This window comes from Euleptes europaea, chromosome 15 (assembly GCF_029931775.1).
Source record: "Euleptes europaea isolate rEulEur1 chromosome 15, rEulEur1.hap1, whole genome shotgun sequence".
Taxonomy (NCBI): domain Eukaryota; kingdom Metazoa; phylum Chordata; class Lepidosauria; order Squamata; family Sphaerodactylidae; genus Euleptes; species Euleptes europaea.
In genome coordinates, this window is record NC_079326.1 from 33185277 (window position 1) to 33201133 (window position 15857).

Consider the following 15857-nt stretch of genomic DNA (forward strand, 5'->3'; position numbering starts at 1 on the left):
GTATTTCTTCATACAATGCATTGTTAAATTGTGTGCCCCAGGATGTGGTGATGGCTGCCTACCTGGAAGGCATTAAGAGGGGAGTGGACATGTTCCATGGATATGTCCATGGCTATTAGTCAAAATGAATACTAGTCATGATGCATACCTATTCTCTCCAGTATTAGAGGAGCATGCCTATTATATTAGGTGCTGTGGGATATGAGTTGTTGAAGAAAAACCAAAAAGGTTGAAGAGGTGGAGGAGTGGTGCTGTATGTGAGGAGAGGATTTGCTTGTCAAGAAATATTGTAGGAGGAGGGTGACAGCCAAGTGGAAAGTATCTGGGTGAGGATAAGGGAAGGAAGGACAAACGGTTTTGCAGTTGGAGTCTGCTACAGACCTTCTGACCAGGATGAGGAGGTGGATGCTGCCCTTCTTGAGTAGCTTTAGAGGGTATCCAAACAAGACCTGATAATTATGGGTGACTTTAACTTCCCAAATGTGTGCTGACAGACCAACTGTGCAAAGTGGCCACAGTCACGCAAGTTCCTCACCTGCTTGGCCGACAACATCTTTCATCAAATGATGTAGGAAGCTACAAGGGGCTCAGCCATACTTGACTTAATATTGACCAACAGGCAAGAGATGGTAGATGAGGTGAAGGTGGTGGGTACCTTAGTGGGAAGTGACCATGTCCTCCTAGAATTCCTTCTGCTGTGGGGGACCAGGGAAGTTCATAGTCACACATGTATGTTAGGTTTTGGTAGGGCAGACTTTAATAAACTTAGCGGCATGATGAGAATCATTCCATGTGCAAGACTGCTGGAAGGGAAAGGAGAAAGTGAAGGGTCGGCTCTCCTGAAAGAAGAGCTCTTGCAAGCTCAAGCCTTCACTATTACAACAAGATGGAAACATGGTAGGGGATCCAAGAAGCCAATGTGGATGAAGAGAGATCTCCATGATGAGCTAAGGGAGAAAAAGGAAATGTTCAAGAAATGGAGGCAAGGACATACCTCTAAAGAAGAGTATCTGCAGGTTGCTAGGCACTGTAGGTCAGCCACCAGAGAGGCCGAAGTTCATAGTGAGCTGATGCTGGCCAGGGAGGCTCACTACAACAAGAAAAACTTCTTCAGAAATGTGAGGAGCAAACACAAGGGAAAAGAGGCCATAGGCCTACTGTTGGGTGAAAATGAAGAAACTGGCAGAGGACAGAGAGAAAGCAGAAAGGTTCAACGCCTATTTTGCCTCAGTTTTTCCCCTGAAGAAGAGAACAGGCTCATCTAGAGGTGGTAGTAGGCAAGGCATGGCGTCCAGGCTGTTGGTTGACATGAACGGAGAGGCATTTGGGAAGCACCTGGCTGCATTGGATGAGTCCAAATCTCCCTGGCCAGATGGTATGCACCTGAGAGTGCTCAAAGAACTTTGTAGAAAGCTTGCAGAGCCTTTGTGCATCGTCTTCCAGACATATTGGAGGATGAGAGATGTGCCACTAGACTGGAGGAGGGCAAATGTTATCCCAATTTTCAAAAAAGGGAGCATGGATGACCCTGGAAACTACCAGCCAGTCAGTTTGACCTCTGTCCCAGGGAAGATAGTGGAGAAGATAGTGAAGAGCATCTGCAAGCATCTGAAGAATAATTTGGTGATCTGGGGAAGTCAGCACAGGTGTTGCCAGACCAAATAATTTCCTTCTTTGATCGAGTGACGAGCTTACTGGATTGAGGGAATGTGGTTGATGTTGTTCACCTGGATTTCAGTAAAGCTTTTGACAGGATTCCCCATGATGTTCTGACGGGTAAACTAGAGGACTGTGGACTGGACTCTAGAATAGTTAGGTGGATAGGGAACTGGTTGGAGAACTGTACTCAAAGAGTAGTTGTCAATAACATTTCATCTGAATGGAGAGAGGTGTCCAGTGGGGTGCCACAGAGCTTGGTTATGGGCCCGGTACTTCTCAGTATTTTTATAAATGGGTGTAGAGGGACTAGTCATTAAATTTGCAGATGACACCAAATTGGGAGCAGCAGCGAACACACCAGAAAATAGAGATAGATCTGAACACACTAGAAAAGTGGGTGGATGTGAACAAGATGCAATTCAACAAGGATAAATGCTGAGTTTTATATCTGGGTAACAAAAATGAGGGCATGCATACTGGATGGGGGATACATGTCTGGGTAGCAGTATGTATGAACAAGATCTTGGGGTATGGGTGGACTGTAAGTTAAATATGAGCAGCCAGTGTGATGCAGCGACAAAAAAAAGCTAATGCTATCTTGGGGTGTATCAATGGAGGCATAACATCCAATTCGCAAGATGTCATAGTTCCACTGTAGACTGCATTAGTCAGGCCATACCTGGAGTATTGTGTGCAGTTTTGGAGTCCTAAAAGGATGTGGACAGAATGGAGCGGGTGCAGAGGAGAGGGATGAGGATCATCAGGGGCCTGGAGACCAAGCCCTATCAGGAAAGGCTGAGGGAGTTGGGAATAATTAGTCTGGAGAAGAGGAGGTTGAGGTAGTTGAAGGGCTGTCACTTAGAGGAGGGCAGGGAGCTGTTCCTGTTGACAGCAGAGGATAGGACTCGCCATAATGGGTGTAAATTGCGGGTCATGATGGGTGTAAATTGCCAGCTGGATATTAGGAAAAAGTTTTTTACAGTAAGCGTTGTTCAACAGTGAAATCAGCTACCTAGGGCAGTGGTGAGCTCCCCCTCACTGGCATTCTTTAAGCAGAGGCTGGACAAACATTTGTCAGGTATGCTCTATGCTGATCCTGCATTAAGCAGGGGTTTGGAGTAGATGGCCTGTATGGCCCCTTCTAACTCTTTGGTTCTATGATTCTAGATGCTTGGGATTGAACCTGTGACCTTCTGCATGCAAAACTGATGCTGGTCCACTGAGCTACAGTCCTTCCTCACCCCATAAACTTTAAATTTCCTGAACAGTGATATGTATACAAGAGTGGGCAAATTTGTGTTTAAGTCAGTGCAGTCAGACACATATAGTATCTGGCAGCTATTTTAAAGGGAAGGAGGCTGTGGACAGCGTTTTCCCTTTCCAAGCAAGTTTAGAAAATATACTGTGATCTCATGTTCCATTGGGGAACCAACGGTGCTTCCTGAGGACGTTGTTTAGATACCCCACTGCTACAAGTTTTACACTTCTCTTTTGCATAATCACACTCCTAATCAAACTGAATTGTACCTCTGTTGTTTCGCTTGAGTTATGCTGTTTGGGGTAAGAAAAGCTGCCCATATCTCATTGGTTTTAGAACATACCCACAATCAGTGTTCCAAAAACTGCCTAAGTCATTTGCTCTTCAGAGTAAGCTTTGAGCCTCATAACAGCCTCTTGCACGCAAACACTGGTGGTGTAGTGGTTAAGAGCGGTGGTTTGCAGCGGTGGAGTCTGATCTGGAGAACATGAGCAGCGGAGGCTAATATGGTGAACTGGATTTGTTTCCCCACTCCTACACATGAAGCCAGCTGGGTGACCTTGGGCAAGTTATAGCTCTGTTAGAGCTCTCTCAGCCCCACCTACCTCACAGTGTGTCTCTTGTGGGGAGGGAAAGGGAAGGTGATTGTAAGCCAGTTTCAGTCTCCCTTAAGCGGTAGAGAAAGTCAGCATATACCGTAAAAACCAACTCTTTTTCTTCTTCTGATACAGTCATGTGACAAAAGCACCTCTAAGGTGAAAGGAGGAGCTTAAATTCTTCCTGTGTGGCACGTGTGGTAACCAGACATCTTTGCTATTCTTTGTTTTCTCATTCTGGAAGACATTCACTGTTGCGAACTGACCAGATTTTTTCAAGTCCATGATAATGCTTCCTCTTAAAAATGTTGTTTCAGATAGTAAATTCTTTTTTTAATTGCACACCAACAGCTTCTGTAGATAGCCATAAACAGGACTTATTATTTCACTATCATTGAGCCTAGGCCCTTGTTGGCAAACCTATGGCACCCGTGCCCGACTCGGCACGCGTAGCCCTCTCTGCCGGCACGCGGGTAAGTGGCTCGGGACGGGACCGAAAGTCCAGACGGGCGAGGCAGCGACGGATGGAAGAGGTGGAGAGAGAGCAAGCCCGCTTCCCGAGTGACGGGGTGAGGAACCGGCAAGCCGACAGAAGACGGAGCACAGAGACGCGGCGGCGCGCTGCCGCACCCCAGCTGTAGCCCCGCCGCCCGGTCGCGCCTGCGCCAGTCAGAGGACTTGGCTGGGGGCGTGGGGATGAGGGCAGGATGTTTCAGCCCTAATAAGGTCTTGGGGGCGGGACTAGAGGGAGGGCTGAAACATCCTGCCCTCCTCCCCAAGCCCCCAGCCAAGTCCTCTGACTGGCGCAGGCGTGACCGGGCGGCGGGGCTACAGCTGGGGTGTGGCGGCGCGCCGCCGCGTCTACTGCGCTCCGTCTTCTCCTGGCTGTCGGCTTGCCGGTTCCTCGCCCCGTCCCTTGGGAAGCGGGCTTGCTCTCTCTCCACCTCTTCCATTCGTCGCTGCCTCGCCGTCTGGACTTTCGGTCCTGTCCCGAGCCCCTTACCCGCGCATGCCGGCAGAGGAGGCTCCACCCCCACCAAAAGTCGACCACGAAGCCTCTCCTCACTGCCGCATTTCGGGTTTATTCCCCCCCCCACAAGAGAGGCGGTGTGTGAGGTAAAGTGCAACCCTCCCCCTCCCCTCACAGCGCAGCCAGATTTTGAATGCGCGCTCGAGGGCCGGCAGCACCAAGGCGGGCGGCGAGGAGGAGGTCGGGGCTCGGGGGGGTGGGGAAAGCAATGTTTGATTCAAAACTCTGCATGGGGGGTTATTGGCCATTTATGAATGGGAGGTTTTGCATTGGATTTGCCATTCAGATGCACATTTTCCCCATCCAGATCCTCAGAACTCAACAATAAGCCCCCCTGCAGAGTTTTTTTCCAGACGGAACCCTCTGAATATAGAGCAGGTTTTGCTTCATATATTTGCCTTAGGGTTGCCAGGTGTCTCTCCCCCAATCATTTACCTCTTTTCCTGATGGTTCAGTTACAAATATCAAGTTTCACTTTGAAGAAGAGTTGGTTTTTATATGCCGACTTTCTCTACCACTTAAGAAAGAATCAAACCGGCTTTCAATCACCTTCCCCTCCCCACAACAGATACCCTGGCCATTTATGCATGGTCAGTTTTGATGTTCGCTAAAAGCTCTTTTTTAAAATGCAAATTTAAAACTGCCTATTCACGGTCTCGAAGCAAATGGAGAAATTCCACCCCTCCCACTCGCCTGCTCCTTTGTTCCTGTTTGCATAGCCATTAGCATGTGCATAGCTAACCCGCTGCTGTTATTTTGCATGGTTCCTTCAGGGGGATTCTTCAGGTTAAATTGCCGTGTTGGCACTTTGCGATATATAAGTGGGTTTTGGGTTGCAGTTTGGGCACTCAGTCTCTAAAAGGTTCGCCATCACTGGCCTAGGCTGTCAGATCGCTCTGTCGTCCTAGACTTTTTCCCTAGAGCTGAATGAATATTTGATGCTTTAAAACCTTGGTGCATTTTCCCTTTTGAGTCCTGAGCTATATGGGGCAATGACTTACTGCCTTCTGTGCATCAGAATAGTATGTTAGCTTTAGTGTCTATTGGGGTTCCTCAGTGTGGTGCCTTTCCTGGATCCCACCAAGTGTTTTTAGAAAGTGGACATTACCAGATGGGGCTTTTACCCAACAGAACTTCTGATTGGCCTTTGGAGATCTGATTGGCTGTGCAAATTTTTAAGCATTTGCTTAGGCAGCAGCTCCCTCCATGGTTCAGGGATCTTTACTGTATGGCTGAAGATGGGCTGTGCGTATGCAAAAAAATGTTTTTAAATGTTATGTTCATTTTAAAAGGCATCCTGCTAAACTTAGCTTCTGCCTCAAATATTGAAGGGTTACTGGTATAATTATGCAGGCCCTCACTCTGAGATTTTGTGGTTGGCTCCGCCTCTTGTGACCACCATTTTGTGGTTGCATCCACCATCCACTGTTAGAATTCCAGAGGTGCCTGTGTGTGAGAGAACACCAGTGAAAGTTGTTAGCCAGATGGATGTTGATCATTTGCAAAAAGAAAGTTTCTGTTTACAAGGAGCAGTTTCTGAATGAGAGACTCTTAACAATAGTAAAGCATCTATTGGAAAGGGTGTATTGCACCTTCATATTTTGGTGACAGCTGCAAGTACAGTATATCCTATTTTATGAAATAAGGTAGAGCTCTCAGAAGGTATTGCTTTGGACACTTCCTGTCTACTCAACAAAGCTTACTGCCTTGGTATACAAAAACATGCATCTAGGCACATCCAAGGTTTCAGCAGTAAATAAAGCTAGCTTAAGGTTAAGCACTAATTTTAAAATTGGATTCTACCATCATTTAGAAGAGCCAGTAGTCTTGTTCTTTTCCCTTGTGACTGGCATGCTTCTTAAAATATATGTATATTGTCTCAGTTGTAAATCTGCATATAGAGAAGTGTGTGTGAGCCCATAGACATTAAAAAATTGCTTCTAGTATGCAGTGAATAATAAAATATAACGTACAAACACTGCATGATGGGGAAGGGTGTGGAGGCAAATGTCCCCCCCCCTTCCATCTAAAGTAACACACATTTTAAAATTCTCTCAATTGTCTCTAGGTGTAACAGCTGAAAATCTGCACTCCAAGAGTTAAGTCAGCATGAAAGAATTCATTTCCACTTTAATGACCTAGCCTTGCTGGGTTAGGACGGTGGGGAACATGCTTCTGACTTGCACTCCTATTGCCAATTAACACCTCCTATAACAGGTTGTCTCAGCTAGTCATTGAAGCAGAGGCAGGAGAAATAGTTTACATGCATCTTGTTTTTCACACTAGTTGTTTAATACTCACAAAATTAAGTATTAAAAGGTTCTTTTTTTACTTTGCTGGGTAAGAATAAACATGATAGTGTTGGATAGTTGTACATTTGCTTATGCGTGTTTTGTGATGTTTATATTTTAAAGCGGTTTTAATTGTGAACCTAAAGGTTGGAGTTGGTATTAGATCTAACCTTCTTATGTGCGAATTTAGTATAGTTGCAGAAAATCTCATTTATGGGCACATCTGTAGCGGTTCCCCCTTTTTCTTTTTTTTTACTGCTTTGTTTTTCCCCATTAGTACTCTATAAAACACTTTTAAAAACCTTTGTAGTTTTGTGGGGATGGGGTATACTAATCAAACTCGTAAGCAATTCTCCCTAAGCAAATAGGTTTGTTTTTGTACTTGTATTGAAACCACTTATTTACATTTCAAGAAGCGCACAGCGAAAGTGAAGGGCACCATTCTAAAATGACACTTTGATTCACGATTAATCAGCAGGTATTCTAATAACATAATAAAACTGGCTAAATAATTGATACCAGTTCACACTAAGAGAAAGGTGGAGTAATATACCTAAAAGTGTTAACAAATTTGCTAAAAGGCCTGAGTAGGTAACACTTTGAGGCATTAGTTTTTTATGCTGTTATAATGGCAAATGCCTTTTTTAACACTTAGTCAACAAGGGCTGCCCAAGTAAAAGTCACAGCTTTTATAACTGGATCATATCTGACTGCTCCCGAGGAAAAGTAGCGTCTCGTTTTAACCTCATTTGATTCACGAGCTGCTTATTTGATCCCCCCTGTCTCTCTGAGAATTTTGGAAACATTTTTTTGTCGCTAAAAGCTGACAAAAAGAAGAAAATGCTTTTAATACTATGAGTCTGCCTTAAATCCTACACTCTCACTAATAAGCAGTGGTTTAAAAGAAATGATTGATACAGCTTACGGCTGATATGATCGCCCTGCAGGCAGGTCAGTTCACTGACTAACACTTGCAGTCAGTTTAGTCAGGAAGAAGCATCTGTTTCTTCCCTTTTAAAAAGTATAACCAGGGTTTATTGTTTTTTTTAAAATCTGTGGATTGGATGCAAAACAGCTTCATTAAAAAAAAGGAAATTTTGCTTTTGTTTTTATGGTTAGCTTTGGTTATAAAGAACCACAATTTAAAAGGCTGATTAGGTTGCAATCTTTGGTGATGGCAGCGGTGTTAGCACATTCGGTCTCCAGGGAATTATCTGGAAAGAAGGAATTTGATGCATCTGCTTTATCAGGGGAAATTTACTTTCTGTCACCTTTTGTAGTTGGCTGGTTAGAAAGGAAAATGACTGGTAGATGAGGTTTGATATGTAGCGTAACATAATTTAGGCTCTGTGCACCTTCATTAACATTGCTGGGTATCAAAAAAGAAGGGGCATCCATAAGGTTGTCCTCCAGTTTAAGGTTTACATATAAACACATGTATGCCAGTGAGCTTGCAGACATGCATGGAAGTATGCAGTAGAATTGGTCATGGTATAGATCTCCATTTTGCTTGCAAGTTGAACAAGATGTTCACAAAACCCACCACCCTTGGGTTGAATTTGGAAGAGAAACTTCTTGTGAGGATGGGCCATGGCTGTATGGTAGAGCAGCCGCTTACCATGCAGACAGTGCCAGGTTCAATCCCTGCCATCTCTAGTTAAAAGGATCAGGTAGTGGGTGATGTGAAACACCTCTACCTGAGACCTTGAAGAGTTGCTGACAGTCTGAGTAGACATTACTGAGTTTGATGGACCAGTGGTCTGATTCAATACAAGGCAGCTTCATGTATGTTCTTTCTGAGGTTGCAGTCCTGTGCACACTTAACCTGAGATTAAGGTCTTCCCAGTTAAACAAGCATAGTGTTGGGCTGAATATCCAAATTGAAAAAGGGTTTGCTAAATTACTGCAATATTTCATTTTTCTGTGTGAGATTTTCATTGTTTGGACTTCAGCTGCATTTACATATGATTGTTGTTTATTATGGGAATGAATGCTGGAAGTCCTCCAGCTGTCACACTCCCTCCCTCTTCACACAGTTTAGATAGTGAAGTCTTCCAGGCCCCCAACAAACCATTACTTGCCACGACATTTGAATAGGGCAGTGACAAACTCTTGTCTACAAATCAGGGTTCTATATCACACTTTGGAGGAGACGTTTGTCCTTTCATCCGGTTTGGGTATCATGTCTACCTGATTTGTTGGGAACTAGGAAGTCTTCAGTATCTGGTCCACATGTGAGGAAAGGAGGATGGGGGCGAGTGAGAGGACTTCAAATGTTCATTCCCATAAAGACGAATAATGATCTCTTACATTTGAATAGATCCTAGGTGCGTGCAAGTAAGATGTTGTTTGACTTCAACTGGTTTTAAATTATTCTCCAGAATTCCAAAATTTGTACATCAACTGAAAACAAACTTTGTTAGCATCGTTAAGCCATTTACTGTCAAGTAGTCATCATCAAGGTTCCTAGGACTGCTTACATAGACATAGGATTGCTATTGCATGTAGATATGTAATAGGTATGGTTCTGAAATAAAGATGGCGATTTATCCACCAGACCGAAGAAATCATATTGGCAGAATTTGCTGCACTTAGTAGTAGTTGAGATATAGTAGTTCATTGATTGGAGTAATTAGGAGTAGGACATATTGAGTCTGATTAGAACCAGTTGAAGGCATTGAGCGCTGCTGTATAAAGTACCTTAGGGATCATCCAATTTAGCATTTTTTTTAATAATCTAGAAGAGGGAGTAGCATATGGTTGCACATCAGCAATTTGCAGATAAATTAAGAGATGTTGTGAATACCAGTGAGGGCACAGAAGCAAGGTGTAAGGGCCTAGAGGGCAGCAAGTGTTATACCTCTTTAGGCAAAAATATGTAATATTTGAGCAGCATGCAGGCTAGTAGGAGCAGGCATTAGAACAGTGTTTAACAAGTGTCCTCTGGATTACCAGGGGCTGCGTGCCATTATATTTAATCAGAATATTTGGTAGGAATCTTGAGCCTTTTTGTTGTAGCATGTGATTGTTGTAGCATGTGAAGGAAGACTAGATAAAATGCTGCGAGTAATGTAACTTGCCATTATAATCTTATGCATAGAAGTATTGGAGAAGAATATAGATCTAGCAGAAAGAGGGAGCATGGTTGAAATAAAATGGGATTTGAGGGAATATTCTTGGGGGAAAATATACGGGGATACTGGAACTGGTAAGAAGAGGAGGGAATTATCCTAAATAGAGCTGATATTATTTAATGAGCTCATTGACAGTGTAGATTTGTGGACAGCAGTAGGAAGCCATAGTGTAGGCAACCTAGATCTCCAAGTTATATTTGCAAAAATATCTACAATAGATTTCAGAAGTTCACTAGGTCTATTTTTTTACCACTTTTGTAAACCCAGTTTGTTCATAATTCTTTTTTATAGGGAGTACTGCTAGTAATACCTTCAGGAAACAGCCCCTCATGTAAGAGGTGGGGCTCCCCCGTGCTATATCCTACACAATTCCCAAGAATCCCTGACCCTCAGAAGCAGCTTTTCAGAGTGCTACCAACATTGTAGTGGAAAGATGACAAATTCTGCACCATTTTGGATGGTCTAACCCATGGTGCCTACCAAAATACCTCCTTCCCCATAAAGACTTGCTCACCCATTAACATCTTCTGGGAGGCCCTGCACTAAATTCCAGTTCCTGGAATGATGTTGTCTGTGGGAACTAGGAACAGGGAAGTCTTCACTATAGTCCAGTTCTTTGACATTCACTTCCTAGGGAGAGTTGTCGTTGACGAACTTCGATGTCATTTAAATGGCATGTATGAACATAACCAAAGACTGTTAATTCAGTTGTTACAGTTGAGTTGATGAGATGGTTTTACAGGCAATTTTAGGTGGTTTTGAATTTCAGTTCATTTGCAAATCTTTTGAGCATACTTGCGTGCTCATAATTTATTGCTGAGTGGCTATTTTAAGGTGCTCTGACTCTTTTTTAAAACAAGAAAAGCAGTATTTGGCTATTTTAAAGGAATTGCTTATTGTGGCTTCATCTCCTTTGATCAACGTGTACTTGGGTATTTCCTCCGGCATTACTGTAGGGTTACAAATGGATTTTCAGAAAGTGCCTTACTTTCCAGGAAGGGCTTTTTTTTTTTTTTTTTTACCTTCCAGTGCTGTAGTTTGCACTCTGCACTTGAGCAGCACACAGAACTGGCCTCAGTCGTCATTCACACCTGGGACAATTGTGCTAATTTTTTATTAGCTACTCATGAAGCAAAGAGCAGAGTATTTTGTTCACAGCTTTTCTGCCTAGGGATTGGAGGTCCATTTTTCCTCTCACTTGCACCAGTGGATCTGCAAAGTGCTCCCGTAGCCTTTCTCTTCGAGCCTCCTTGAGCTGCAAACTGACGAAGCAAAGGGAAATTGTGTTTGTGTTGGTGCCAGTTAATCATGTTAGCCCAGCAGCATTTATATTCACACCACTGTAAGAAACATGTAGTTAATTGGTGAATTGGAGATTTTTAGAGAGAGATTAACGCCTGGGAAGGGTTCCTGCAAGACCTGACTCACTAATAGAACGTTGGTTGAATCTGAGACTGTTCTCGCTGGCAACAGGTTTTCGCCCAGTGCAGCACTTGCTTTGTTTTGTATTGATTCTGACTAGATAGTTTAGGTAGTTTAGAGACCGCTAAGAGGGAAGAATCCAGTTTATGTAGGTGAGTGTTCACTATCACCTTTGGCAGAGTTTGAAAGAGATCCCCATGGATGTGAAAAGCCCTTCTGCATACCCAGGGGAGGGTGGTGCCTTGCGCATTGGGTGCAGTCTTCTTTTTGGGGGTGGGCGTGGGGAGAACTAGTGCTGAAAGAGACCGTTGAAAATCCTCTGTGCTATGCAGGCTGCAGGTGTGTGCCTCTGTATCCTGTCCTCAGTGTCTGTTTTAAAGTGGTGATAGAATGGAGTGTGTTTACGTGGCACTTTATAAATCACATTTATCTTGCCTTTTTATATAGGGGCCACCTACTGATGCCCCTGCCGTTGACACAGCCGAACAGGTATACATCTCTTCTCTTGCCCTTTTGAAGGTAAGTATGCCTTTTGTTGAGTGTTGATAAAAAGCGCTGCATATATAATGCAGGTTTCTTTCTGCCCATCATATCAGAAAATAAGAAATTTCTAGGGACTTCTATGGGCTTTGAATGTCACCTGCATGCATAGTGTTGTTAATATAATACATAATAACATAATAATAATTAAATGCCATTAAGTCACAATTGACTTGTGGCTACCTCTCATGGGGTGTTCAAGGCCAGAGATGAGCAGTGGTGGTTTGCCATTGCCTATCTCTACATAGCAACCTTGGTTGTCTTCCATCCAAGTACTAATCATGGCCAACCCTGCTTAGATACCAAGGTCTGACAAACTCAGGCTAGTCTGGGCTGTACAGGTTGCTATATAATGTTACGAAATACTTATTTTAAAAAAATTACATTAACCAATCTTAAGCTCACCCCTCCGTTTTTCTGGTGTTTCCTGGCTTCTCAGACCTGAACTGCTCTCTGTGCAATCTGTCGTGTTCCTGGTTTTTTTAAATATTTAACATTTTGAATCTTTCTCGGTTACCTTGGTGTCTATAGGATGTGATGGAATATCATCAGTAAGTTTGCAAGCCATGGAGAAGTTGATTCTAGCTGCCCCCAGTAAATGCCACTTGTATTCACACCAAAGTTGTGAATGTGTAATTATTTTTTTAAAGGCACTAGGAAATGAAGCTTGTGTCCCTGGCATAATATATCATGGCAATAGAATGTTTATATTCTTTCCAGATGTTGAAGCATGGTCGTGCTGGTGTTCCCATGGAAGTTATGGGGCTGATGCTTGGAGAATTTGTTGATGACTATACTGTCAGAGTGATTGATGTGTTTGCTATGCCACAGTCAGGAACGGTAAGTACTCTTTAGAGAGTAAATTTGTTTTGTCACACTAGATAACTGTACATCAAAAATTTTCTTCCCCCCACATGCGTAATAGTTGCGAAAAAGATATTGATGGCTGGAATGCATATATCCAGGCCTGTAAGAGATGCTAGTGCTCTCTGCTAGCATTTAACAGTTTCACTTTTAATCCTTTAGCTGATATCGTTAGGCATTCTGTTGTGGTATGGTCCATGCAGGTTTGCAATTAGATGTCTTCAGTTGCATTAAGTTACGATTACTTAGGATAACAGAGTTGGCTGCCAACAGCCGAGGAGTACATTGTATCAAAATTATACTACACTTTATCCCTTGTGGCCCACACCGAATCTGTTTCTTAGAGTCTCCCAATAAGAGCTCAACTTGTGTTGCAGGTGTTTCTGTTGCGAAGGGTCATTCGTTAGTAGCAAACTGCCTCAAACTCATGCACACCGCACATGGAGAGTAATCAGTTCTGCTTAGGTGAGGTTTGGAAATCTATAGCTCTTGGGGGTGCAACTCCAAGTGGTCTGAACTAAGTGGCTGCAGTCTGTTTAATAAGTGATTGGATTCCTGTTTGCCAGTTTTACAAAGTACGTGGATAGGCAAACAAATTTGATGGCAGATTCTACTTTGCTCAACATCCTAGCCAATCATTATGCTTGCAAAAGAGGTGGAGCTAGCATCAATTCCGTGCACTTAGCAAATGCCAATGTTTCTGGGAGGATTGGGAAATCCTCCACTGGAATTGCTTGTGGAAGCACCCTAGGTCAGGACGTGTGTGTGTGGCTACAGTGTTTAAAAACAATAACTGGACCATATGTTGACCCTCCTCTTTTAAGGTGGTTGTTCTGCTTGCTGGTCAAATAATGTCAATTGACTGCCTGTTTGAGTGCAGTCAGGTATTTCATGAAGTCAAGAATGCCACTGTATAGATAACATTTTTATTGGTAGCTGTGGCAGGAGTGAGGACGCCATGTCCCTTATCTCTGCAATACTGAAGATAGTGTACCGGTAACTTAAACACAGTAAAATGCTTACAGTACGACAGCTAGAACAAAAAAAAACGAACCACTGACAGCAACAAAACTACAGTCAGTCATAAAATTGCAGCAGGTAAAGGTTGTCCCCTGTGCAGGCTCCAGGTTGTTACTGGACCATGGGGCACCAAATGGAATAATCCAGCAATCACCACTAAAAAGATCAATCCTATGTTGGGCGGAGTCAATTGATTCTCCATCTCCAAATGCCCTCCATGGTGGGAGAGCAGAATCTTTTCTGCCTGGCGATCCTTCCTGAGAGGTGTCTGGGAGGTACAGCTGATGTCCAGCAAAATATTTCCTACTGGCCACCTTCTGTAATCGCAGGCATCTCTAAACAAGACAAAAGTAGTCACCCTTGGTAAAGCCCCGGATTTGGACCACCAGCTACTTTGACTTGCTTGCTGCAGGAATCCAGGAGAAGACCCTCCACATATATCTGGCCATGTATTCTGTAAAGCTCCTGTGAGGGATTGGGCTTGGATCTAAAAAAGCATTGGCCTTTTGCTTATTTGGGCCGCTTTCTTTGGAAATTTCATTGCAGTTCCTTCGCTTTTTTGTTTTGTTTTTAATTTCACTTAAAGTTTTTTTTTGGGGGGGGGTTTGTAACTGTAGGCTGATGCTTGTATTCCTGGGTAACTGTTGGTGAATATTTCACATTTATAGTAACATCATTTTTGAATGTCATTTCAGTGTATTATAATAACAGTTAATTAATTTGTTGTTGTAATTAGCACAAGTAGCACACTTGTTGGTGATCAAAATATCGTGCTTTAATAGTATGTGACCATTATTTGGCTATACTTGATCAATAGTTTGACTCGTCAATTGACATTGTTTTGTCCAGTCAAATGTCCAACCAACCCTATTCTCTGTGTTCTAATGGGTGCTGTAGCATCTCAGACTTGACCTGGATAGCCCCAGGCTAGCTTGATCTTATGAGATCTCAGAAGCTAAGCAGGGTCGGCCCTGGCTAGTATTTGGAATGGAGACCTCCAAGGAATACCAGGGTCGTGATGGGGAGGCAGGCACTGGCAATCCACCTCTGAATGTCTCTTGCCTTGAAAACGCTACGGAGTCACCATGAGTCAGGTGTGACTTGATGGCAAACAAACAGAAAAAAGCATCTCGGTCTTGTAGTGTATTGTGAAGCAAAAGAGCAGTTCTTGTGGTCTTTCTCTCTTACATATATGGCAATGGAAACTATAAATTTTACTAGAATTGCCACTTTCCTGGTCTGTTTTTCCTGGTGATTTATGTCCTCCAGGTTGTCTTTCCACCAGCAGCAAGACAGAAGTTGAGTTGGCAGCAGACATGAACACTCAGCAAAACAAGAGGATAGTAACTATCTGGATGTAGAACACACTGCTTGTTTGAATATTGACATTGTGCTTGCCCAAACAGAGGACAACCCAGATTCGAGTCCAGTAGCACCTTAGAGACAAGCAGGATTTTTTGGATATAAATTTTTGAGAGTCAAAGCTTCCCTCATCAGATCTGACGAAGGGAGCGTTGACTCCCAAAAGCTTATACCCCGAAATTCTTGTTGGTCTCTAAGGTGCTACTGGACTTGTATCTAGCTGTTCTACTGCAGACCAACACAGCTACCCTCTAAAGTTTTTTTATAAGTAAACAAAGCCCTTTTTGTAAGTGACAGTATGTTAGATCCATCTGTAATTGCCTATCTTACTATCCCCACATGTAGGGGGTCAGTGTCGAGGCTGTTGATCCTGTGTTTCAAGCCAAAATGTTGGATATGCTAAAGCAGACAGGAAGGTAAGAACCATCTTAATTGGCATTTCTGGTATGTAGTGATACCTGATGACCTGTTTTCTCTTGAATTATTTGTCAGTGTTGAAATTCAAGTTGTTGGTTTAATCTAACATCACTAAGAGAACGTGCTGCGTAAGTCTAATTATGAGCCTGAGTATTTATGAGAAGGCACAACCAGTTGCTCCCAGTTAGGTACTTTCAGACTACATTTTTGGTTGGCATTGTTGCATATCATGAAGCAATCTTTTCCACTTTTGTACTCATTCAG

General features: G+C 43.2%; 1 protein-coding gene across 1 annotated transcript in view; it reads left to right on the forward strand.

Annotated features, from left to right (window-relative positions):
- The window catches only part of PSMD14 (proteasome 26S subunit, non-ATPase 14), a 58451-nt gene that overhangs the window by 6671 nt on the left and 35923 nt on the right, over window positions 1–15857 (forward strand). The window contains exons 2-4 of the mRNA XM_056861288.1: window positions 11838–11909; window positions 12651–12770; window positions 15522–15592. Coding sequence (XP_056717266.1) covers window positions 11838–11909; window positions 12651–12770; window positions 15522–15592 — 263 coding nt within the window. The remainder of the gene's footprint in view (window positions 1–11837; window positions 11910–12650; window positions 12771–15521; window positions 15593–15857) is intronic.